At 46.7% G+C, this 26,816-nt stretch overlaps 1 protein-coding gene across 2 annotated transcripts in view; it reads left to right on the top strand.

Annotated features, from left to right (window-relative positions):
• Nucleotides 1-26,816, top strand: part of SORCS3 (sortilin related VPS10 domain containing receptor 3) — a 432,841-nt gene that overhangs the window by 183,219 nt on the left and 222,806 nt on the right. For both annotated transcript variants that reach the window (XM_090057528.1, XM_090057527.1), the window contains exon 3: nt 15,969-16,068. In XM_090057528.1, coding sequence (XP_089913654.1) covers nt 15,969-16,068 — 100 coding nt within the window. The remainder of the gene's footprint in view (nt 1-15,968; nt 16,069-26,816) is intronic.

The following is a 26,816-nucleotide window of genomic DNA, read 5'->3' as shown; positions in this document are numbered from 1 at the left end:
GGAGCCGCACCTTTGCCCAGCCTCGTGCTCTCGGTTGCTCCTGAGGAATCGGGCTGCAAGGAGGGAATGGAAAAAGCTGCTTCTCTCTCGCATCGAATCAGATCTTTGGAGGGATTTCAGCGTTGGCTGCCTGCTGCGAGTTGCACTGAACCGAAACACAACTGAAGATGTGTTTCCAGAAAGGTGCTGATATGTAAATGTGGGGATCCACTGAGCCAGCTGCCAGAAACGAGTGATTAATCATTGTTTCTGCAGCAGCCGCATGTCCCAAGCGGATATGAAGCCCTCTTGCGCTAAGTGTTAAACACATGCCTACTCTGAACAGGTCAGGTAGGAACAGAGTCGGACCATGCAAAGCGTCAAAGGTTTTGAGACAAAACGAGGCTCATTATGGTTATCTAGTTTGTTCTCCTGCGTAACGCAAGCCAGAGGATTTCCCCCGTCATTCCTAACCACCACAATTTAGTGTGCAAATGGGATGAGTAGTTCTCTTGGCCTCGCTGGAGCTATTCATATGCTGAAATGTAAGCCCATGCATAAATATTTTGCAGGACCAGCTTCTACAGTGTATTATGCCCTGGGTGCTGCCTGCAGAGAAAGTCCCATGGCCAACGTGTGCTGTATGTGGCGTGGGGGGCTGGACTGACCCTGCAAGCTGCGTGGGGTGCAGAAGAGCAGCCTGGGCTGGAAGTTGCATCTTAGCATCGTGGACTGCATGCTCCTGGCTCCAAGCACTTGCCCTGTAGAGTCCTTTTTTTAAAGATGAGACAGTCTAGATCTTAGGGTTAAATGGAACAGTAGCAGCGGTAGTAGTTTATTTACAGCTTTCACTAAAATTATACAGTAGCATTAACCATATAATTCTAGATGATATCATCATAAAGCAACATGATCTGTGATTATTAGTAAAAGCATACCATAAAATGATATGTTCTGCTAATTTAAACACAAGCGCAATTGTCATAAAATATGACGGTACATAAAAATAAATAAAATACAAAGCTATATAAAATACTAGAAGGCAAAAATAAGGGAATTCTATTTGATGTTGGCCCTTATTCTTTGTGCAAGCAGTAAAAATGCACTTACAGGCTACAGGATAGGCTGTAAGTTGTTAGAGAAAGAACAAAAAAAAAAATATTTTTTTCTATTAGCCCGGTACTTAACATTTTCCAGTAATGGAAAGATCCATTTCCCTCTTCTTTCTTCAAAGAACAATCAAGACCACGAACGTTGATGAGGTCCTCTGTCTCATCCTTCCCACAAGAGTGTAGCCTGTCCGACACCACCTGCCAACTTCAGATCTCATTAGAGTGAATCAGTCTCACGATGGCCTCTCCTTGTTCGTGGTTTTGTACTTGGGAGAGGTTTTTTAGGCCAAAGGCTGCTTTTTTAATTTCCCCAAATGGGAAAGTTCAAGAAAATCTCACTGCTCGCCTGTCCGTCTGCATGCTGGCGTCTTTGGTTCTTAGGTTAAAATCTTGTTTTAAATATGGGGGAAATATTGGGTCAGTAACCATCAGCACATTTTCCAGGCCATTTGTCTGGAAGAGAGTATAAAGGGCATTTAATGATGCAAATAGGGTTTTATTTGGAAGAGAAGAGGCTTCTAAGGGTATCTGGTAGAGATACAAGTTTGAATTTTTTTTTTATTTTTTTATTTTTCTTTTTTATTTTTTTTATCCAATAACGTAGTTTTTAATTGAGCAAAAATTTATTTGGAAGAGAAGAACCTTCTAAGGGTATCTGGTAGGGATCTATTTTTTTTTTAATCCAGTAATTTAGTTCTTAATTGAGCAAAAATGCTTACATGAAGCAGCCCGGTTTCAGGTCGTGCAAGTCCCCCTGTTGCAGAGTTAGGCAGAGCTCTTCAGTGGAGTAGGAATCACACCTGTAGTTATACAGGGTCTTCATCAAGTCCTTGTGCACTTTTAAACTTCAGTAACTTAGGTTGTGCACAAGGACTTGATGAAGACCCCATATGAGTTGGGATAAGAATTGCAGAAGGCAGGGGAGAGTGGCAGTTTATAAATTAATTTAGTCATAAGCTTTTGTGAGCTGCAGTTTACTTTGTCTGACTGGACTTGCAGGGAGCAAGAGCTGTAAAGAGAAAGTCGTCATTTTAAATACAAAGCGGGGGGAGGAAGGGAGAGAGGCAAAGGTGGGTTGAGGAAGTCAAAAGGCTTAAACAACGCTAGTCCAGGTAATGGAATAAAAATCTGTAGTCCCTGCTTAGACCATGCTTAACGCAATGGAGTGTGTGGATGACTTCTTCTGCAATTTCGCTTCCAAGTCGCTTTTTAAACTTGTGTTGTTGAAGAGCAGCTACTCTGAGGTCAGCCATGCAGTGTCCAGGGAGGCTGAAAGTGTCTTTTTCTGGGACGGATGTCAGATCGTCGGCCATTCATCCTTTCACATGCAAGACTCTCCATCTGTCCGGCGTAGACAGCAGAGCGGCAATGTAAGCTGCCGATGGCCTAAATGGTATTAGTAGAGCACCAGGTGAATGAGCTTCAGATGTTATTGGGTCCAGTGATGATGTGGTCTGATGGCATGTGGGTCTCTACCAAGGCCTGGCAGGTTGGTGAAGATAGGGGTTAGGAAGGCTGCTGCTGGAGAGATGCTGTCTGGAAGCCAGGAGAGGTTGGTGCCCCACGGCTACCCTGAGAGGGCCCTCGTTTTCCAGGAGGGACTGGAGGTCATTAATGATGTGTCCCTGTCCTAGCGCCAGGTAAACCTCTCTAATGACCAGAGACAGGGATTGCACAGCCTTCAGGCTCTCTTGTGATTCCTTCATTACAATGAGACTCATCCAGCTGTCTCCTTGGAGACCCTCCTGAATCGGATTGACTTTTCAAGCTATTCCCACGTATTGATCATCTGTCTGAAAAAATTCCAACAGGTTTATTCTCCTGGCTGCACCGTTTGTGTCGGGTAAGTCTCTGAGTGCTCTGCGCAAAAGCTGACGGGGACGGCTTTACTAAGGGGAAATTCGGGCTGATTTAACCGGGGCTCGGGAACCACCGGCCCTTGTGATCCCAGGGTCTCGTAGACAGATGTATGCAGTTCAGCAGTAATTAGACTTGGTGAGTTTGAATGATTCCAGCCAAGTTTGGATGTGTTTTATAATTGAGACAGGTCATGAGCTAGAGGTTTTGCTTTACAAGGAAAGTGTGTGAGGAATCAGCATATTTCCCTCTGCTCAGCACAAGGCAGGCATGGAGAGGTCTCCGTTTGCTCACGGCCCCCAAATCTCTCTGCTTTCTAAAAAGCTGTGCTCATCAGTGTCTACCTCTACTTTTGCATGCAGGCCTGAACTTCTGCAGCAGTGTATGTGGTTTTCAGTGCGCTCACAGAAGGCCACGAACCCCCTCAAGAAAGGTTGGGGCAATGACATCAACCCTCTGAGGGTATAAATTAGCTCAGCCCTATCCATGTCAATCCTACCACTAATTGAATTATTGCAATTTAGACCACCTGCAGGCCTGGTTATCCGTAGTGTTATAACAGCACAGCAATGCTGCTACTGAAATCCCGAGTGTTACCGTGACAGGAGATGTATAGGACTGGAAAGGATATCTTGGATCACATCATCCCATTTGGCAATGTAGATAGGGAGAGTCGTGGCCCTCCAAAGCCAATAGCTTAACTGTACAATACAGGCAGAGGAAGAGCTTCTTACTGGACAGGCGGGGAATTGAAGAAGAGAAAGATGGAGAGTACAGCATCACACCCGGTGCTGTGCCGCATCTTCGTTTCCCCAGATGTGAATGTGTGAATCTCGAATGAGCAAATGAACGAATGCTTAACCATACCGCCATCCCCTAAATCCAGCCATACGACCTAACCTAACCTAACCTAACATACCTCTAATGTCCCTGTGCCCATAATATTGAAACCAGTGGAAACAAAGAGGGTCGAACACTCCTAGAAGTCAGTCTGACCCTTGAAGGATCAGCTCCGAAGTGCCTGCCAAATGGGCCACAGACAGATTTTGAGGGTCCTCATTGCCAAAGCCGCCTCCACATTGATCGCTCGTTGGCAGCCTCAGCTGGGAAGCCAGTGTTTTAATAATCAACGCTTCCCATCCTTAATGGGTGATATCTCAGGGGCTGTTGCACATCGGGAGGAGAGCTCGGCTGGCCCTGTTGTGTAGCTGTGCAGAGACCTGTCCTCCGGGCTGTCTCTCACCCGTCCTCAGTTCATTTCTACAGCTGGTTCTGCCAGGCCGTGGACACAACCTCATCTCTTTTATCAGCCTTGCTCTACGGGACTTTGGTGATTAGTACCTTCAGTCTAACGGGCCTTAATTGGCCCTTCCACGCGTTCTCGTCCAACAGCCGCATTTCAGGCACTTCCCTTGCTCCAGACTATTTCCAATTCAAATGATAAATTAGTTAAAGGAATCATTATAAAGGCACTTTTAGAAATTGTAATAAAAGGGAGGAGGGAAGAAAGCCCTTGGAGGAACAACGTTTTTAATTAATAATCTAATTAATATCTGATTAATTAACAGAGGGTTGCCATCAAAACTGCCTTTTCTCCTGCAGGGGCATTCAATTATAAAGCATCCGCTGGAACAGCTATCTTGACTGTGTCATCATCCGGCCATCTCTGGGCTGAAGTCAATCGAGTGGCTAGAAGTAGATTGCAGAAGCTGTCTTCCTCGTAGCTCCCAACGCCCTCAAAAGTGGGAGCGCTTGTGAATTGCGCACAGTAGAAATATATCGGATCTTTAAGGCAAAATAAATAGGAAGTGAGTAATGATGACCTGGAGTCATTTATTTCTCAATAGTAATCATCCTAGCTCTGCAGTGAAGTGGCTGATTGCAGATCCTACAGTGTTAGCAATAGAGTCTGAGAGCTCAGCGCCAGGACTGTGGTTCAGAGGCCACGTCCCCTTGGCCCTTTGTGAATAGACATCATTACCGCCCCGTGGTCCTTCTGGGGGTAATGGGGAATGACCTGCTGTGAAGATGTGCCCCAGGTGCAGCCACAAACGTGGATGTGTGGGTTCAAATGGCCAGAAGAGGCAGGGTGAACTTCAGCTCCGCCGGCGTCACGAGCAGTCTCCAGGAGACAAAGATGCACATGGATAGCTTGGTTCATCTGCACTAGGGATCTGCACCTGACCTGCAAAACCCCCCACTACAAACAGCTCTCAGCCCTTCTCCTAATGGATTAATCTCTCCTTTCCAAATGATACTACCCGCCTGGCAGGGGAGATACCATGAGGTGGTTTTCAGCCCAGGTGCTTTTACTGGCCTGGCAGAGGAGATGCCTCTTTCTTGGCCTCTAATGGTTTGGTGCAGTGAGAGGGTGAAGCCCTGTCCCTTGTGCAATAGGCAGGCGGACCCCTGTGAGAGTCTACAAATGCCTCCAAATGTAAGGATGTCGGCCACACAATTTATAGTGATGTGGGACTGCTCTTGGGCTTTCCCTTTGGTTTGCTCCTTCAGGCTTTTGGCGAGTGAGACTAGGGGCATCTGAACTCCAAGGCCTCCGGGGCGTGCACGCAGGACGCCTGCCGTGGATTTGAGAGTATCTGAAGCCCCAGGTTGCAGAGTCTGGGAGGTAGGATGCTTGCTGGCTGGTGGTATGCCAGATAGGCTTGAATGTTTGAGTTCTGCTCAGATGACAGAATTCAAAACGGGTTTTCCCAATTTGGCCCAAGTCATGACATTTAAAAAAGAAGGAAAACAAAAAAAAAAGGTACTACCCACCCGGTTAGAGAGGGTCTCTCTTATCTTAGAAGCCAGGCACACTGCTTTTGCTGGTTGGGTTGCCCAGAGGTGAGCAGAAGCGTCAAGAGCCAAGACCCGTGGTTTTGTCCCAAGCGTCGTTTTTTATACTCGTGCTGGTGCGAGTCTCAGACTTGTATCCCTCCTATTCACCTCCTCCATCTCTGGGAAATTTATGCCTTTCTTCAGCATATGCACTCCATCCTCTTCTCCAACGTGACATGGCAATGGTTTCATTTAGCAGCACGTATCTCCTCCATCCATAAATTTCCCTTGCTGCCTCTTCAAAGCCCCGTTGTCTCCTTCACAGATCCGTTTTTTGTCTTTTAATTATTCCTGCTGCTTATGCACCAGGCGTTTTCCCTGTTGTTTGTTACCAGCCTCTGTGCACTCTCTCTTCCAGTCCCAACCTCTGGATTTTCTTACCATACTTCTGCACACTCATTACTTTCAAATCAATTTGGTTTTATAAACTCATTGGTTTTCTCGGCAGCAGAGTCTTCCTCACTGAGCAGCCCAAAGAAAATAAGTGGCTCTTTTGTCTCGTAGACATCTCTGCTTGCAGGTACATTTCCTGCCATGTGCTGGTTTCTTTCCTCTGATTATTTTGTGTGCTCTTTGATGAATCTGTTTGGTGAGTCTCCTGCAAACACAAGTTCAAAGGAGCTTCAAATCTTGGCTACCTCCTGCATATATCAGCTGTACTGTTTAGTAGGTGGTGTCCAACCCATAGCATGCGAGCAGGAAGCAACCCCCAAGATCCTCCAATATTTCTTGTCGGCACTGGAAATTTAAACTCAGGTTGATAGGGAAAGCAGTGGCTAACAATGGGTTACTTGCTCAGTATTGTTGCCTATGGGCCTGGGAAAGTTGGGGACCATTCGTTTAGATAGTTCCCCAGGGCCAAAGCAGTTTCTCCCTTTGTACATACAGCACCTAACACATAGTCCTGATCTCAGATGGGGCCTCTATGCATTCCTTTAATGCAAATAATAATAGTGCACCTGTGTTTTATTTATCTTTTTCATGCAAATGCACGGCTAGCACACCGAGTGCTGCAGAGGCAAACTCTGAATGCAAGATTTAGCTAACTTAGAGCACTGGTCTACTCCAAACCCACATGGTATCATGGTAGAGCCCAGAAGGGAGAGTCAGGACACCTGAGGTCCTGCCTCTGGGTCTCCCACTGACTTACCGTATGACCTTAACTAAATAACTTAATCAATATGTGTGGTTTGGCTTCCTTGGCATGTGAAATAGGTTTTCAGAAATGCAGAGCTTTCTGGGGTAGTGGAGGGTTTCAGGATGTGATGTTTGTAGCGTGCATTTTTAACTTTGATTTTATTTTCTCAAACTTGTCTATAAAACCCAAACTACATATTCTTCTACACCATGTCCATTTAGGAGCCTGCGTTGTGTGTCTATTACTCTTTAATAGTGGAAACAGGTTGTCTGTCCATGCCTGTGGTTAAATGCCTTCTCCTTTAGCTCCTGTCCTGGGCCTAGGTGGTGTAAAGGTGGAGTCAGAGCTGTCCCTAGGGGTGTGTGGGGCCTTTTGGATGTGGCAGGGCCTGTATGGTACTGTTTGTGGGGTTTCCCAAAGTGCAGGGCCCAGGGCGGTCGCCCCGATTTGCACCCCCCCAGGGACAGCCCTGGGTGGAGTGGATAGTATTACACTTTTAGGGGGAGCTAGTGCTTCATTGCAGTAGTAGGAGGATGGCCACCTCCTTTTTGGCCTAGCTTGGATCCTTCTTCACCTGCAGGCCTGACACAGATTAAAGAAAGCACGTTAAACAAAACCTGGTGGACACTGCACCCACAAGCTAACCCTTAAGCATCAGCAAAAGCCTCTCATGAGTCCAGTTGTACTATGCATTATGCCCAGACGGAAGTCCTATCATTCAGATTTATGGAAGAATAGAAACTTTCCCCAGGTCTAAGGTGTTTAGCTCTGGATTTTGGGTCCGTGCCCACGTCAGCTTCTGAGGAGAGCCTTGAATTTTGCAGTCTTGCCACCAATCCCAGGTCTCTGTGACTCTGGGTATGTTCTTCGGTCCTTGGTGCCCTCAACCAAGGGTTCGTTGCTTCTTGTTGCCACCGACTCACCTGGATTATCAGCCTGCCCAATCTCTTCCATCATTGCCATGTCCTGTTCATTTCCTGAAAACCTTTGAAAGAATCCAGCAACGTGCATGGTAACACTGTCTTCCTAGCATCTGAAAAGGGTGCTGACTCGCGTAGCAGACATAGAGACATTGTTTGGAAAGGGGGAAACAAAAACTTCTCAAGGAGAGGAGATCATGGATAGCCTGGCCTGTTGATGGGGGAGCTTGGTAGGACTGATACCATTCAGGCTTTTCATGGCTGAAGGACCCTCATATTTACCAGAGAAACAAGCCATTGATTGCTGTGCCCTCTCTTTGCACAAGGATTGGTTAGAACAAGACAGGTGTAACCAGTACTGCTCGACCCTGGTCTAGATGGACCATTTCTAAGACTGACTCTATATACTTCTCTGCTCAGTACCAGTTGTAATGTGGGTGACCCCCTAAGGGAAATTGGACCAGACAGACGATTGAAGAGCATGAGGCACAACATATTTTGGTCATTGCTGACTTATCCTATGACTCAAGGACCTGGAAGTAGAAAGCTCGGTATCCTATATTATCAGTCTCCTGAGACATCCAGTCTCCTTGCAAAGATCTACACTGAAGAAATATTGAGGATAAGCTGTGCTGTCAAAAAACCCTCAAAACCCCCCACAAAAAACACACAGAACGGAACAAAAACCTAATGCTCTTAGACATCTCATATCTTCTTTAGTTTGAACTATGAATCATAATGACTAATGCACAGTGACAGTCAGTTTTGCCTTGCCCATCTCCACTACTCAGTATAAATTGAAGCATATCAACAGAGGTCATCTTCAAGTCTTGTAAATCTTCAATGACTGGTGCTGTCATTAAGCCCCAAAAAATAGCTGCCTTGGTTTCATGAGCTGATTGCTCAGGGGGGAGCCATTGCAGAGTTTAATTTGGAGGCCATGCACATTTAAGTAGAAAAATGTAAATCCATGGGATAAGGAAGAACAAGAGCTTGCCAAGCTCTTTTAAGTTGTGACCTGCTTGGCTATGTTGTTTTGGGATGTGATCTTGGTTTTTTTTTTATGGTAGTCAGGACTTGTCTACATTAAAAAACTCTGTGGGCAACCAGCAATCTGGTGGGCTTATGACATTAATAGTACTGAGGAAGTGTAAACTGATGAAATGTGGGGAGAACTGGGTTGCATTCAGACAAGACCCCTGTTCTCTTTTGTTGATATCTATTTAGCTAAAATATTTGAAGGAAAAGTCTCCCTGGTTAAAGGTTCTGCCTCATGCACCTGTGATAAAGGGCTGAGAAACCTCCCATGTTATATGATGGAGTCATCCAAGAAGTCCTCAAATGGAAAGAAAAGCCAGGCTTAGCTTCTGGATGGGTTTAAGTGTGGGACAGGAATCCTAAACTTAAGGAGGAATGGAGGGCATTCAGCAGCACATCACAGGAGGTGTTTATCACTGCACAGGAACAAGCCTGGAAAGATTCAGCAAGGCCAGGATGGAGTCGAACGATTGCACTAAAGTGGCCTTATTGCATGCAGAGCCACCAACGCTGAGCAAACGGTCTTCCCTGCAGTAACAGGGGCTGGGAGGGCATGTGTCCTTGTCATCAAGTGTGAAATGAACTCGTGTAGTGGAGTGGCGCTGCTCCAACCTCAAGTGAGTGCCTCGTGGTGCATGCTGGGGCTGGAGTGACTTTCACTTGGGTAGAACAAGATGAGCACCTGCAGCTCACAGCCCCAGTGAACAGAAGCACGACCGAGACCCAGGGAGGAACCAGTGAGAGTGCACCAGAGCAGCCTGGTGATATCATCTCAGTTGTACAAAGCCAACACTTGTTTGTATGCAAGGGGAAGCATTGGCCTAACGATAGGGTTTGCTGACCACTGATGGCTCCCTTTGAATACAGGCGGGATCTCCCTGGCTCCTTACCTCTGCAAAAATCCTGTCATGTGAGACAAGAGGGAGGCACATTCACAGAGGGAAAAAGGAGGGTAGGAAGGAGAGAAGGAAGCCCTACCCACCCGCACACCCACACATGCTTTGGGAGGGTTGTACAGAGAAGGCAGCACCATACCTAGACTCCTGGTGGCTTCGGGCAAATGTTTAGTATTGGGTCCCCCGTCATCAGAGATAACGATAATAATAATTGGACAACTTACCGTTTTTGGACCCCCTTTCTGTCCGGGCCCTGGGTGGCTGCTCAGTTTGCCCATGCCCATGTCTCATCCTGGTTACAAGTTGTCTCAGTGACCAGCATGGAGTTGGGACCCTTGCCAGGTTCCAGTGTGTGCAGCCTGTCTCTTTACCCAAAGTTGATTTATAGCCTATTTCCTTGGCCAGAGGGCTCAGGATGGAAGCCAGCAAACACGACCCCCCACCTATGTCCCTATCTTTCCCTTTCCCTATCAGAGTCTGGGGTGGGAAACCAGAGAGATGAGAACCCGTTGCTGTCAATGATTCAGCTGGTCTTCAACCCCCATAATGTGTACAAGCACACCAAGGGAACTGTATCCTTTCGGGATTAGATCCCACAGTTCCTCCCTGGTGGGTTGTTGTCCACTCCAGTACTCTCTTCCTTCCCCCTCCTCCAACCCTCTCTTGCCTCCTAGATTTTATTTTCATGAGATGAGCATTTCTTATTGCAATACCAGAATGCACTGGTTCAGGCCCACTTATCTGTGGGATTTTTGAAGAAGCCCGAGCTCACAGCTATGGGAATAAGATCAACTTCCTTAGCACTCATTACATTGAGTTATGACTGGGCTTGTGGCAAGAACTTTGGTTTTAGAGGCCTGCTCTATTAGAGTTTGGGAGCAGGTGCATCATGGTCTTAATCACTAGTCATGACAGCAGAATCATGCCAGCAATTCTCGCTCCTTGTATTTGCAATATCGCACGGTTAAAGGAGAGTTTGCAGGCTCCAAACAATTGACTTATCTTATAAATCTTCATTTTCTAGAGGGAATAAAGAGTGTTTTTTTGCCACTGCAGATGCAGGAGAAGCCTCTATTTATGCATTTATTTATATGAATTGAGGTCTTCTTTGCCTCCCTAGGATTCAATGCCTTCCTCCTTTGTTTCTGCTCTAACTAGCAAATGTTTTTGTGCTTTATGCTTTACCTAGCTTTGGGCCTGGTATATCTGTGTGTGAATGGGCGCATTGTTCTCTTAATTAAAGCAACAAGGGCTTGCATTTGACAGCTTAATTATCTTAAGTGTGTACCAAGCAGTGCTGCAGGGAGAACGTGTTGGTAACTGCAGCCAGTGTTTTCTTCACCTGGCCAGGAGCCGTCTTCCAAAATGGGGCTTGATCCAGGGGCCACACTGTGACAGCTCCTGCACGCAGACTTGTCTGTCGTTTTGCCGTAGGGCTTCACATTGCTATGCATTACGCAGTATGGCTGTGTGAAACAGCACCGTTCTGTTTCGCCTTGAGTTTCGGCGGTTTGACGGAACAGCGTTCCATTTCAAATTTTATTTCAGTTCAAAAAGCTGTTTCATCCATTGAAATGGAAAGGCTGTTTTGAGGCAGTTTCAAAGTTTTGCTGGGGATGGGGAGTCACCCCGGCTGGACTACTACCCCATTCCCGGTGCTAGATCGCATGACGGGGATGGTAGGGCAGCCCAGCTGGGATGCTTTCCCATCCCCTGTTTGATCTAGTACTGGGGATGGGGAGTTAACACAGCTGGGCTGAATTCTCGTCTCCTGCCAGATCTTGCGCTGGGGATGGCTGGTCAACCCGGCTGGACTGACTTCTCATCCCCAGCCTATGGTTGAAACATTTTGACTTTAGAAACATTTTGACTAGCCTTGTTTTGTTTTGAGGCTATTTCAACAGCCTTTGTTTCATTCCAATTTTGCTGTTTCGGCCTCGAAATTAGTTGAAACAGTGAAGGAATGAAACGGCTGGCGAAGTTTCACACAGCCCTGTTAGGCAGCACCTGAGTCCTTTCTGTATCCCATTTTTGCAGTGTCTGACTGCCTTCTGCATCAGGCATACTGGTAATAATGAGACCCAAGTGGACTCCAGGGAGACTGTACCTCTTCCCTCTCGTGAGGTTATGGAAAGCACTGCGTGGGGTAGGATATCATAGTGCTGTGGGGGTCTTTTTTCCTCTCCTCGCTCTTTCTGAAGTCACCTATTTGCTTCTTTCTGGTGATCCACCAGCAGCTTTGTGTTTCAGCTGTGAAGAGCAGATCCACTTCAGAGCTTGGGTTAAACCACAGAGGGGATGTTACAAGACCAGTGAGCAGGACCGTCCTGGAGGCAGATTCCTCAGACTGGGCTTGTATTCCTTTTCCTTACAGCCCAAGGCTCTTTCCTCATTGTTACAATTTCCAACATTTCTGATTCCATCGTTAGCTACTAATCAAATTAGTAGCTAATAATCCTGGTGTGGGGATTATTAGCTGGGTTTCTTCTATTGTAATGTGATGAATAAAATGGTTTTCCTGTTTATAGTTAGAGCCTTCTGTAAATATTGCCTAATTAATCCTTAATATCCCTCTGTGCCCCTGTATTATTACTCTTGTTGCTTATTACTCCGTTTGCAAATGCGCCAGTGGAGTTGCAGAAGTTGGGAACCCAGAAGTCTTGATTCTAAGGACCCCGATGTCTGAGCTGCCAGTCGCCAATTCCTCCACCTTTGTGCCTACACTGGAGAAAACAAAATCAGCCATAGGAACTAACCAGGCTTCACAGCCAGTGGGCTGGCATGATTAGGGCACACCGGTTTCTTAGACAATGGCACGCAAGGGAGTGATGGGGCCTTCATCATCTCTACCCACCTTTGTCTTTGCAATCTGATTGACCTGGTGCCCATTTACGACTGAGGCAAAACTTTGGTGTAGGTTCAGAGCAGAGATTGAACTGCTGCTTCTGGAACTATAGCTTAGGTGCTTTGCCTCTATTGCCAGGTGACATTATATATGAAGTTTAATTTTGGATTAGAAACTTCATTGCTGAACAACAAGAAAGGTTTCTATACCTCCCTGCCGGCCATCTGACCCCAACAGGGAAGCGATTTTGCTTGATCTGCGCAACAAAGAGCAACCCCACAAGGATACTCTCATGGACCCAGAGGAACAGCTTCAGCTTCCTCTGTGCAAAAATGAAGTTTATTTCCTACATATGGGGACTTTTCACCCTCTTTAACTTTCCCTGAGCCTGAAGAAGTGCGTGTGAGCCTGAAAGCTTGCAGAAAATGATTTTTTTTTTGCAATGTCTCCGTTGGTCTAATAAAAGGTTTCATCTCTGAACCAAGAGTTCTAGATTCCTGCATTTCATATGTAGGGCATTACTGGAGCCCATAACAGGGTTCCCATTTTGATGCTCTTGGATCACATCTCAGATTTGGTTCATCAGTCCGGTGTGCATTTTATCAAGTAGCAACCTCTTTTGGGACTCACTCCGGTGCATTGGCTTTTGTCAAAGAGGAGGGTCTTTGGATTTCGGAAGTTGGAAAGTGCTCCAGGGGGTTATTGTGGTGCTGTTAGTGTGTGAATGTTAGGACACTTAAGTCTGTTCAGCTGCTTGTAGAAGCATGGAAATGCCTAGATAATAGCGGGGAGAGTGGTTAGAGCGCTGACTCTGCCCTTTTCTTTCCTTCCTCTGCCCTACTGCTTACTCCGTGACATTGAGTCAGGCATTTAGCTGTGCCAAATTAGGCATCTAACTCCATTTTGGGTACCTAAATGAGTGGCTTGATTTCTTAATCAAGGGGACTGATATCCGTGGTGTTCGGCACCTCTGAAGATGAGCCCACACGGTCTGATGCAAAATAGGCATCGAGATGCCCACTTTTAGCCGCCTGAGTTTGAGTAATCTGGCCTTGCCGCTCTGTGTTTCAGTTTCCTCACCTCTAAAATGGGGATAATATTTCAGGACATGGTGACTGGGACTTTTGAGCATCTGCATTGATTAAAATCAGTTCAGTGCTCTGGGATCTGTGGATGGGAAGTGCCAGGCCATCGTGGAGCATTATTGTGATATCCTCTGAGACCTTTCCATGAAACCAGTGGTGGTTGTCATTATAATAAAGAGGAGACTAAAGGAAGCTAAGGAAATAATGATCATGCTTCCTTTCTAGCTATGCTTTGAAAGGGCAAATGCAGTGAGTAATAATGGTTTAATGAGGAAGGGTTGTTAGGGCATCCAGCCTGCATCTTTGTAAGTGCAAGGCATTTTGGGAGATCTGAAAGTGATGATGGGAACAAAACCAAACTGGCCCTGTGGGAATATTAAACCATTATTTGCATTTTGTTTGAACACTGACTGAAATTAGTGATCTTTTCCACTGCCTGATGTTCGGTACATGAATCAGTGTATGTCTCCCTTGTATAACCGTGGATCTGCCTTGTTCAGAGCCTCAGCACAGCTGCCAAAGGTTAGACCGAAGCGGTACCTCTGCCTTCATACATTGCCATTACAAAGTATTTGGAGTGCAGCGCTGGCTGAAAATTCCTGCTCCCTTGACTTTCCAATATGCATGTTTCCCTGGAGAGTAGGGTTATTTGCTCCCGGATTATCCTGTTTTATCCATCTGGCTGCTTTAGTTTCAAGCTTCGCTAGGGGAGAGAAGTCCTTCAGCGATCACTGTGGTCGTTACCTAGAAAAATTTCATATAGATGAGCTAAGCCACAGAAAGTGGGCTCTGATTAACTTGTCAAAATCTTCAGGACAGCAGGTGTCCAGGTTTTGGGGGCTGGCTTGGCTCATTTTATGGTAAGACCAACTTGCAGAAAGAGATTTGCACTTGGAACAGCAGCACAAGATGTAATAGCTTCTCGTTAATATGAACTGTGTCTCGCGTCTTATGGATTCCCCCATCGATTGGCACCAGAGCCAGCACTCGGAAGCTATCTTTTTTGCTGCTTTGCAAAAGGCAAAGCACGCCAGCATCATCCATTATGATTTTGGATGCCTTATTACTAGGGACTTGGTGAAAAATGGGCTGGGTTGGGCGAGGGCAGACTTTGGATCGGTCTCTGCCGTCAGTGGGAATCGATAGCAGCTCTGTTATCTTTTTTGGGGCTACGGTAGTGGGATCCCAGGAGCATGGCCTAAGCCATTCTAGCAACAGATGCGTGGGGATCAGACATCTGGGCATAGAAAGCACTGCTATGCTCTCCCTACCCAGGCGGGTGCCGTGGTAATGAAAAACCGAGCCGCAGGTAGCATTTGAAGGAGTTTCTACAAGTGCGCGCCATTCCTAAGTATTTGGCATTCAAATAAATACTGAGGAGAATGCAAGGCAAGAGTCAGGGCATAACTGCGAGGGCCACCCCCAGTCCTCATGGGGCAAAGCATACAGTTATCATCATACCGCAGGGGCAGGAGGTGATTTCTCCCCAGTGGGGTAGAGCGGGGAGCGCTTTTGAGGATTTTGCCTCTTTCCCTAAGAGCGCCAGGCAGTGGTGGCAGGCCACCAGACTAGATGGTATCCACTCAAGAAACCCCTGTCCTCTTCTGCGGGAGGAGCGGAGGGTGACCGCACTGAGCTGAAACAAGCCGGCGGGGCGGGGAGAAAACGGCAGCGAGCCCTCTGTAGTGGAAGCAGCACTTTTTCTGCCAGTCACGAATGGGCCATGCCGCCCCCAGATCATCTGCTGCATCTCGTGGGATCAGCCAGAACAGGGGCCTGGATGTCTCTAGTGAAGAACAATTAAGTGCCTGGCACAGATTTGCAGGCGGGTGACAAAGCTCCGGAGGTGCCAGGATGACTCGATTTGATTGAGACGGGAGCTCAGCCGCTGCAACTCATCTCTCCAAAGAGAAAAACAAGCAGGGTTGCGCCTGGGACTCCTCTGGGGGTTGGTTTTAAACAAAGGCCGTCTCCTTTGTTACGAGGATACCCCAGGGCACTCACGGGAGTAGGCCGTGCACCCCCATCAACCCTGGGAACCAGCTGGGTGCAATGCCCCTCGTGTCATCAGCTCTCATTACATCTCGGAGAGTGACAGATGTGGACAGCGGTTAGCGATGCACGAAAGCTGGGGTTGAAGCACAGGAGTGTGCAAACCATAGTGTCAGGCCCTCGTTCCACCTATAGTTTCCCTTCCCACGTTCTGAGAACTGATGTATGTTCCTTGTGTCTTTTTTTTTTGTGTTGTTTTTCTCTGCAGGTCAACGGACTATGGCACGACCTATGAGAAGCTAAATGACAAAGTGGGTTTGAAAACTGTGCTCAGCTATCTTTATGTCAGTCCAACTAACAAGAGGAAGGTAAGGGAGAGCCATGGAGGCGGTAGCTATGGAAACAAAATTACCATGCTTGACTTGTTCTTTTAAAGAATTATGATCCTCAAGTGAAATCCAGCGGTAACTCATGAGAAACTCCAGGACCCCAGCGTCATCTAACAATTTACGCTGGTGGCGTTAAGGCTGGAATAAGCAAGATGACTCAAACCTTTAACTTCCGGCCGCATGAATCTAGCGTGGCGTTTGAGACGTAAAGGAGCTGATTTTATTTGCTTCCGACTCTTGTTGGCATTCGTGCAGAAGTGATGGTGACGTGCCCCTCCTGCTTTTACGCTCGCTCCCCTGCTTCCCTCCCCTGTCTTTTTATTATTAGAAATACGGGGTAAGAGAGATGCTGTTTCCATCCCCCCACCTCCCCTTTTAACGGTGCTTCTTCTGATGATTTCTGGGGGTTGGAAATAAGCCTGCAGCTGGCATTTCGGGCTGGTTGCATCACGTAAGGGGGCTGGCGGGGGAACATGTGGCTGGACGTGGAGCGGTGGGTGGGAACCTTTTGCTTGGCGTGGGAGCCCGCATGATGTCATAGCGCTCTGTTCAGGCTTCCCACATGATGCAATTAGAGCCGGACCGCGGAGCCAGCATGCCTGCTTGCTGCTTTCTGCTTTCGAGTTATGATGTTGTTGCAAGGAAGTAGTCGGGCCTGCTTGCTTGTTTGCTACCCTTGTTAATCAGAGAGTGATTTTAGCTGCGGCAGACAGCTAAATGCTGGTTTCGGTGCCGTGTGGCAGGAAGGCCGGGAGACTATTACGCTTGATTATTTTCAAACTGCCTATCTCCTGTCTCCCTCAATAGCCTTCCAAAGTTGTATTTTATTATTATTATTATTACTGTTTTCTTCCATCCTTGGTCAGGCCACAGAGGTTACAGGACTGATGTTTTTTTCTCTGTCTGGAACCTAAGGGCAGGCACATTTCTATAGCAATCAGCCAGAAGTACAATGTCTATGTATGTATGTGTCCATGTAGGGTGGCTTTTATATTTTTCTAGGTACAGGCTGAATTCTCTTGAAAGCCACTGTGATCTGGCCGCTATTCTGAGCAAGAAGCAATGACTTTTTGTTTTGTTTTGTTTTGTTTTTTCATAAGCTCTTCCGGCCCTAAAATTCATGGATCTGTGGATGCAAGTTGAAGAGCTAATTCCTCTTCAGTTTGTGTGACTCCACCAAGAGAGATTTCCCATTGCATAATCAGAATAAATTCTCCTTGGCCGCTCATGGCATTGGACACAGCTCTAATTTATAATACTGAGATTCCCTCTTTTTGTGGCACCGGCTACACCATCCTCCAGCATAGTGGGGTTGAACAGCTGTAATTTTCCATCTGTTTTGCACGAGTTTAAAGTCCGTTTAGCTCTCATGTTCTGGTGCAGGAGCGGACAGACAAGTTAAATCAGAACAGGGAAGCACTGCAAGCCCCTTCTCTCCTTTTAAAATGGTTTAGAGTTACATTGGTCCACAGCTAAAGACACTCAGATTTGCATGTGTGTGAATGTATGCCTGTGCGTGCAAATGCAGGCACGCCAACACACATATGTATGTATGCAAATGCAGGCACGTACCAACACATAGGTATGTATGCACGTGTGTGCAAATGCAGGCACGTGCCAACACACAGGTATGCATGCATGCATGTGTGAATGCAGGCATGCACCAACACAGGTATGCATGCATGTGTGGATGCAGGCATGTGCTGTCACACACATGTATGCATGCATGTGCGAATGCAGGCATGTGCAAACACATGTATGTATTTATGTGTGTGCGAATGCAGGCATGTGCCAGTACATAGGTATGTATGCATGCGGGTGCGAATCCAGGCATGTGCCAACACACACACGCATGTGCAAATGCAGGCACGTGCAAACACACGTATGTACGTATGTGTGTGCAAATGCAGGCACGTGCCAATATACACGTATGTATGCATGTGGGTGTGAATGCAGGCACGTGCCAGCACACGCACATGTGTGTGTGGTGACTGTCAGGAGGTGAGATGTTTCTTGTCTTGTGTTTCAGTGTCTCCCCAAGCCTGAACCCTCCAGCTCAGTCTTGATCAGTTAGCAGGGTGTTGCTAACACTGTCTGCTCATTAGTGCTTAGAGGATTAGCAGTTACTTGGAGGAGGAGAAGAGTGTTGCATACATCCATTCCTAATTGATTTACTAGTGAGAAGGATAATTACTTCTCAGCTACCCTGCAGAACTACAGTGGGAATTACCTGTCAGATTCCTTTGAAGCCCACAAATGCCTCTCTTCAGCTGTTAAATCAGAATTACACATTCAGCCAAATGCCAGTTACATAAACATAATATACCTGAATCACAGCACAACCCTGGGCTCAATTAAAGTACAAGGCACAAGGATTTAAGCCTTGTTTCTTCTTCCCAAGCTTTTGCGGCATCGTGACAATCCCATTGCATTATTTGTTGTGTGCAGACCTGTTATGCTGATTCATCAGCATCGGGATGCCCCCTGCCTCTATAATAGCAATGCAGTATAAGCCTCTGAAGAGGTCTGCAGTTAAGGTGAGCAGCCACTTTTATCATGCAAATGACACTAGCCACTGGCTGAAACCTATTTATTTCAATATTAAAAATACTATTTGTGCCAAATGTCTGATTTCTATGCAATTAAGCATCTCTGCTAATTGGTGTGGAACAGCCCGCTTTCAGCTGTTTGATCCTGCTTAAGGGCCTTTTCCTGGTTACTCAGGGTGTGCACTCAGCTGTTTATACTTCGTTAAGGCTCTTTACACTGCTGCTGGGGGGGCGGGGCCCTCGCCCATGTGACATTTATGACATAATTAACATGTAAATCGTGCCATAAATAGTAGTCCTGCCTCACACTCAGCCAATTTAAGGCACAGTAAAGCAAGAAACCAGCCACACGTGTGGTCCACATATAAAGCTTTTCACCAATACATGTTGCACTGGAATTTCAGATCTAGAGAAGCATTTAGCCCACTTTGGTTTGGGCCCCTGCAGCACTTTTCATCCACAGAGCTGATCAGGAGGCAAGTAGCATTGTCTCCACTTTGCAGGTGGGCAGACAGAGGCCCAGACTGGGGTGGTATCTTTCCCCTACTTCCCCAAGTAAATAAGCGTTCATCTGCCAGTGGCCTCCACATAGGTGGCAAGAATGATCGTGGACTCCTCTGTTGCATTCTTGGGGCTCTATTCTGCTCACAATATGCTATTAGGACTTGATTTCTCTGCCTCAGTGGTTTCTGTCTGCAAAGCCGGGAATAATAAGCTTTACCATACATGCTTTCCAGGGGGCAGGAGCACAGGAGTGAGCTTATGCTTGCACAATTCCCCATACATGTGGAAGACTTCCAGCATCATGTCTGCAGAATAAATGCTCTTCCATTGTGTAAATAAAGGGAAGCCCCTCTGTCTTTATTTGTTTCATGCCAAGAGGATGCCACCTTGAATCGTCCCTGCTTGTACTACAGAGGTGCACACTCAAGTCATAGAGTGATTAAGTGTCTTGCCCAAGCCCATGCACTGGGCCCCAGGGACTAGATGTCAGCACAGCTCGCTGCCGTGCCTGCTACCCCAGAGGGCTTGGATGTGGAGAGACTTTGAGGGAGGATGTCTAGACATCGGGGCATATGTTTGAGCAATGCAGCCTGTGGTTCCTCAGTGGCATTGCCAAAAAGCTGCAATTCCCTGCGGGTGTTTTTTAAAACAGCAAGGGGTAGCAGCCAGGAGCTACATCTATTCCTTGAGCACTGACTTTCTCTTTGCTGCCTCTGTAAAGTGGGAATAACAGTCCTTACTTTGCTGAGAGAGGCTCTGCATGGATAAATTAATTAGTGTTTTCACAATGCTTTGAGACTGAGACAATGGTACCTCCATTATTCAGTTTGCAGAAGAGAAGACTGAATGGTGATATGATAACAGTCTTCAGGTGCCTGAAGGGGGATTATAGAGAGGATGGAGATGGGCTTTTCTTCGTGGCCATAGGGGACAGGATTAGGATCAATGATCTCAAGCTGCAGCAGGGGAAATTGAGGTTGGAGATTAGGAGGAGCTTTCTGACTATGAGGGAGCTCAAGCATGGTGCCAGCTGCCTAGAGAAATTGCGGGATTTCCATCCCTGGAAATTTTGAAGAGCAGGTTGGACAGGTGCTTGGCTGGGCTGGGTTGGGCTGGTTATTCAGGGACATCCTGCCTTGAGCAGGGGGCTGGACTGGACCAGCATTTCTCAACCTGTGGGTCCCCAGAATATATGAAAGGATTGCAAACATTTTTTTTTAAATGGATTCTCCTTTAAAGAAGACAAATGTGGGAAACCGTGGCTTTTCCCTTGCAGGCTGGCAGTTTTAGCCTGAGAGGGGCTGCTTGGGGCCTTCCATGCCCCACTTACTGGGGGTCTGGGGTTTGGGGATGGAGGGCACCGGACCAGAACCAGCCATCGATGTTTACAAGTGGATCCTGGTACAAAAATGGTTGATAACTGTTGGACTAGACAACCTTGTGAGGTCCCTTCCAGACCTACTCCTATGATCCTGTAACTGCACGAGCCCTGGCTGGATGCAGAACCGGACGGCGGTTGCACCCCGGGTGCTGTACTGGTGTGAGCACAGAGTAGGTCTTCTCTTGCTCAGTTAGCAGGGACTTGTACGCCTTGCTGTGGGGGATTGGAGTTTGCTTCTCATTATTACCGTGAAACTTCAAGCCATCATGCTGTGTAGCACATGGGCGACTGTGAAATCCTCAGTGGCTTTCTTCTGCGAGGATTATTTCCACGACAGGAAGTCAAAGCGCCTGTTGCTGTGAAATTTCCACCCCCCCCAGTTAGAAGCTTTAATCAGCAGTGTGTCCCTGTGTCTCTCACTCCGGTTTGCATGCTCACCCATTCTCCATGTGCGTGAAAGCTTCTGCAAGAAAATATCTGGCTCAGCCCAGCACCATACAGGTTGAAACAGGGCTTACGGCTCCGGCTTGCAGGAGAGAATCGTCACGTAGATGCTTACCTTTGCTGCAGATGCACAGGATTTAAGGGAAGCACTGATGAGCACTGTGAAAAGCTGAGGCTCACTGAATCCATTAACTTGGGTTTTGTGTTGTGCAACTACACACATCTGGCCCAGCCTTGAGGATATGCCAAAAGCCAACTGGGCTTTTTGCAGCTATCTTTTGTTTTTAAAGCTGTATTTTCTGTAGGGCAAAACTCTTGTTCTCTGTTTTTAAGGCTGCATTCTTGGCTGTAGTTCGATCCATCCAGGGATGGGAGCCACATGCATCTTCTTTGGGATGTGAGACATGGGGTGGGAAATGAACCCTGTGATACAAACCTATGTGGTGAGGTGAGTCACCCAAACTAGCCATGAAAAGGCCAGTCCTCAGCTGGACTAAGCTGAGATGGCTCTGTTAGCCTCGGGCCCTCTAAGTCCAGGTTGGCGTGTGGCACAAGTAGGGCTTGGGGTGAAGGGCTGAGGCTAAATCAGTTGTGGTTGTAACATGGAAATAAGAGACGTGTGTGTGTGTGTGTATACATGCAGTGAGGGCAGCAGGATTAATTGACCTGTGTCAGGGCAGGCATATGGTGCAGTTTAGAATTAAACAACCTGCTCCAAAGTTGTGCAAAGAAAAGTTTGACTTGTTCAGGTTTTTTTTTTTTTTTAAACATTTCCACCCCAGATATTTTTGGCATCTCCATAACTCTTGCAGGTGTTTTCTCTGTTCAGGGACCTGCAGCTAGTGCTAGAGACGCTCTTGACACTGATTGCTGAGAAACACTTATGTGTAAGCAAGAACATGCACAAGAAGGGAAGGAAGGGCTCAAACCTCGATTATATTATGAGGACAACTGTGGAAGGAGGGATTGAGTAATGGATGTGAATTGATGCAAGTGAATCTCTAGGTGCTGTGAAGAGATTTAACTGCTACTGGATATCCTGAGATGTATGCATACTGATTACAACCCTGTGAATTAAACTGGATGTCCAACAGCCAGTTTCTCTATGTGCACCGGTGTTTGTGCCTTGGTTGTTCCCTTGGTGTGGAGCCGGCTGTAAGGAGTGGGTTGGAAGGGATTTGTTTCCCCCTAGTCTGCCTTAGGGCAGAGTTTTTGTGGTTTCCCTGCATGTGGCTCCTAGCTCCTTTCCTGTCCACATGGAAACCCCTCTCCTGTGAATCTGGAGGTGGGTGGGTGGGTGGGGGGCTAGGATTAGAAGTCAGGCAGTGTTCAGGCAGGTTGGTGACCTGCCCACTTTGCAGTGAGCATGCCATCGAAATCAGTTAGACGTTAACAGTTTCCTAGTCCAGATCAAGGCCAGCCAATTGTGCAGCGAGCTGGTGGGTTTAAGGCACACCAATCTCTGTAGCCACTGGCACACAAAGGAGTGACGTGCCAGCATCGTGTCCAGCCACCTTCGAGGCCCCAGCTCAGGTACCGGTGTGCAGCTGGATCATTTGGGGGCAGCCTTGCATTTGTGCCTCTGGAATTGTCACAGCTTTGCAAGTCCTCCGTGTCTTCCCATAATCCTCCCTGTGTGGCAGTCGCGTCCTTTCACAATTTGGGCTAAAAGAATCACAGAGTAGCTCGGGTGACTGCAACACAGAGAGCCGTGACAGCTGGATCTAAAAGCTGAGCAAAGCCCATGTGTATTATAGCACCAGGGTGAGCACAGGACTTGGAGATGGCTTTGCAGGGAGGTTGCTCACACCCTAGCTTGGGTGCTTGGACCTGGGCACCAAGCATCTGTGCTTGCTGCAGTAAAGACATAGTGACGGTGAGTATAACTTGCCTCTCCAGCTCTGCCTCTGAGGTGGCCATTGTGGGACACCTACGGTTTGCAAATACATGGCTTAGCTTTTCTGCAGCTCTCTGGTTTAGGGAATTCCCTCCTCCTTGGATGTGCACCGAGGGTGAAACGCAACCGGGATGAACAGGGTTGGCAAAATACCTGTCGGTCTCTCAAGTCCCACATAAGTTTGTTCAGAGCTGCTTATTCATCGTTCTGTCTCCAACCTGGAAGACACAGAAAATTGCCTGTGGGGTAGTAGAGCAGGTAGGAGAATAGTTAATTTTTTCTTTCCCGTGGAAAAATTTGACCAAAAAAAAGTGATGGGGTTCCTGTTCATTGCAGTTTTCTGTGAAGAGTGATGACTTGTTGACATATCAAAAAGGAGGGAGTATTTGGCCAGGACCCCAAAGCCAAATGGTGCTCAGCTTCCACGTGGGAATTTTCATTTGAATTTCTTATGTTCCCATTTTCTGTCATTGGCCAGGCTCTCTGCAGAGACCACATCTCCTGTAAAGCTCTGCTTTCTCCCTTTTGGCGAGAAGATGGGCTTGTCATATAATTCCCAGGGTGTAGAGCACCACGGAAAATGTCTCCTCTCCTCCCTCACTCACCCATGGGGATGGACGACAGCACTTTGAACCAAAATGTTTCCGTTCCCAGGTGTGTGTTTGCTCAGTGAAATATTGACATTTTCTGTGGGCAGTTGGCCATAGTTTTCCTTAGTGGAAGCCTCATTTTTTTTTTGTGTCAAAAAGGTCTAATAGAAAAAATGGATTATGCATCTCCAAGGGCTTTCCACTGAGATCAAATAGATGGAGAAACACAAAGAAGCATCAAGCAAACAATGCAGCAGATGAGCACAAAACTGAGCACCACACATGCACACGAATATTGGTCATGTGGGGAGTGAATGAGCCTCCACATATTCATGCTCATTTAAGACTCCTTTTCATGCCTAATAAAAAGGAAGTGACAAGTCCAGTGTCCTGGCAGGAGTCCTCTTTGGTAATTATGGTCTGGCTACTTGCAATATCAGTTGGATTCAACACTTTTCTTCAGCTCTTGTCCTGAACTGGCAAAGAGTGTGGCTCCAGGCTATGTCCCGAACGATGTAGTGGCTCACATATAGGCCCTCCTAGAGATTGGTGCAGATGAATAATTTCCATGGGTGAAGTTCCCTTGTGTGCAAAGGGCCTGTACAAGGGCCTAAATCCATTAAACAGCTATATAGATATAGATAGATCTATATCTATCTATATAGAGAGAAATATCTGTCTGTCTGTCTGCCTATGTATAGAGAGACATCTATGTCTATCTATAGAGACAGATGTCTGTCTGTCTATCTATCTATCTAGCTAGCCATCTGTCTGTCTGTCTGTCTGTCTAGCTAGCTGTTTAATGGATATTACATGTAGTAAACAGATGAAGCCAGCTCCTAAATTTGTGTTATTTCATCTAATCCGGTGGAGCATTACCTCTGAAAGAATCAGGAGTAAAACTGGAATGGCGCTAATGAGACTGGATTCAGTGTCATCTGTCTTGTCCATTGGGGTAGTTGCTTGCTAGTGGCAAACAGGTTATTACCAGCTCCCCCCCACATCAAAGGGTGAAGTGCAATAGCTACCCCTGTGTGAACTGCCCTAGGGTAGCTGCACGTCTGTCTGTTCCCGATCCTTATGTATTTTGCACTGGTATACTAGATTGGTATTAATTTTAGGGAGTATGTGTTTCAGTTGATGCCCTTGCAGGACTCCACCATGAGATCCTATGTTTGTGCATGGCCCATCTAAACAAGTAACATATATCCAGTCCCCAAACCCCAAGATATGAGCTAATTAAATCATGAGATTTAAACAAGAGTTGCTCCTGATAAAAAGCAATATCCCTATGCTCAGTTGAAGGCATTCAGAAATATTTTTTCAGCCTACTATCCTGTTAGACATCAAGTCATGGTAGGGTTTTCCACAACACAGAGCTAGCAAAGGCAGTCGCATAGACAGAAACCACCTTTCGCTTCTGATTGTTTCCAGAACCTAAAGCCTCATTTGGTGCCTCTCCAAAGTGTTGAATAGTATGTAGGGATACAGAAGTGCAGAAAATCATCATGGGTTAGGCACCATCAGATTATTTTTTCCCACCACTGAAATGCGAGTAGCTCTAGTAAGAAGTAAGGCAACTGTTTACCAGCTAGCGCCGAGAAGAATTATACCATTGTCCTTTTCAATGGGGGGAATACTTTTACTCAATAGGATTGAAGGCAAGGAAGGAAATGCAGGGAAGCTGAACTTAGTTACCCAACTGAACCATGGTTGAGACCTTGGGGTGGTATCTGCCCTCTGTCGGTGGAGACGATTAGGGTGGTATCTCTGTCGGTGGAGACCAACAATCTCATATTGCTGAAGGTCATGTGGGCTTAATACTAATTTCTCATTACACGCTTGTAGTACATGTTCTTTGGAGCCATTATCATCCTTTCATCGTATGTGTACAGCATCTGGCAGGTTGGAGCTCTGGAGCTCTGAGTGTGTAGATGCAGTTACAATGCAAATAATAAATAATAGCAGCACATTTCCTCCCCGCACCTGAGTCGTGGCTTTTTTCTCAATCTCTTTGACCTCAGTGGAAATTCCACAAGCATCTGATTTCCTCCCGGAGCCTCTGCCAGGTGATAGGGTGACGAAGCAGCGGTTCCCAGCATGCACCTGGCGCTCACTCACCCAGCCTGAATTGAGCTGCCATCTCTTGCCAGCACGTCCATTTGTCATTTATGATCTGTTGGTTTTTCTGATATTCCGTCCTGAGCAAGCAGTGGGGAGCTGAGCTCTGGAGTGTCCTAAAGCCATTTGGCAGATGGAAGGTTTCTTTGGACCCTTTTTACTTATTATGTTGACACTCTGATAAACAGCATGTGCTGCAAACTGACACACACTGTTCTCATCTTGGAGAGAGCGTATTCATAACAAAAAGGCAGTGACTCCGTTAGAGCCATGGGGAAGGCATAATAGAACTATTTCTTTCACTGTCTTTTAGTCCTGATCTTTTCTTTCAGCCCAATGAAGCACAAATAATGATCCATTCTCAGCTTCATTAAAGGAAGGCTAAATTATCTGGGTTCTGGCAAAGATGGGACCCTTTCTCCTCTCCCTCTTTCCCTGGCTCCATAACTTTTTGGAGTAGTCCTCTCTGTTGCAGTGCTCAGACCCAAACAGGTGAGATGGGGATGGTGTGTCCTTTGTTGTGATATAGGCACATAATACAACACATATGGATGGGTTGAATGCAACTCTCATTACTATTATAATGGGAGGTCCTAGAAATTCCAGCTGACTTCAGGATTTCATTGTGCCAGGACCAGGGTAGTGTGTAATAAAACTGCCCCTGTTCCAAGGAGCTGGCAATCAAGATAAGTGAAACAAAGAAAAACCGGGAATAAAGAAATGGCATGGTCCTCACCATATAGTAAAGGAGCTGAGGCATAAGGACATGGAGTGCCATGCTTAAGATTACGTGGGGCACATCTACACATGCTCTGTTACTGCGCAGTAACTTAGGTTATTGCACAGTAACTGAAAATTACTGTGCAGTACGGGTGCATGTCTACACACGCACACCCATACTGCTCAGTAACTTTGGCAACTTCCTCCAATTCGAGAGTAAAATTGCTACCTGCACGATGCAGGTACAAATTTACTCCTGAGTAGTTACTGTGCAGTAAGCCATGTGTAGATGCCTTACTGCTCAGTAACCCTATTTGTGTGCACCGACATGGGAGTAACTTTACTCCCACATCGGTGTACACACAGCACTACTGCACTGCAATGTTACTGCACAGTAAATGCACATGTAGACATGCCCACAGAGTCTGTGGCTGAGCCAGGAGCTCAACTTAAGCCTGTTGAGTCTCGGGTCACTGTCTTAACCACGTGACTGTGTGTCACCTTGCTTGTCAGACTAGGTC

The sequence above is a fragment of the Crocodylus siamensis genome, chromosome 7 (genome assembly GCF_052110815.1).
Source record: "Crocodylus siamensis isolate JL-2025a chromosome 7, ASM5211081v1, whole genome shotgun sequence".
Taxonomy (NCBI): Eukaryota; Metazoa; Chordata; order Crocodylia; family Crocodylidae; genus Crocodylus; species Crocodylus siamensis.
This window is presented reverse-complemented; position numbering and strand designations above follow the sequence as displayed.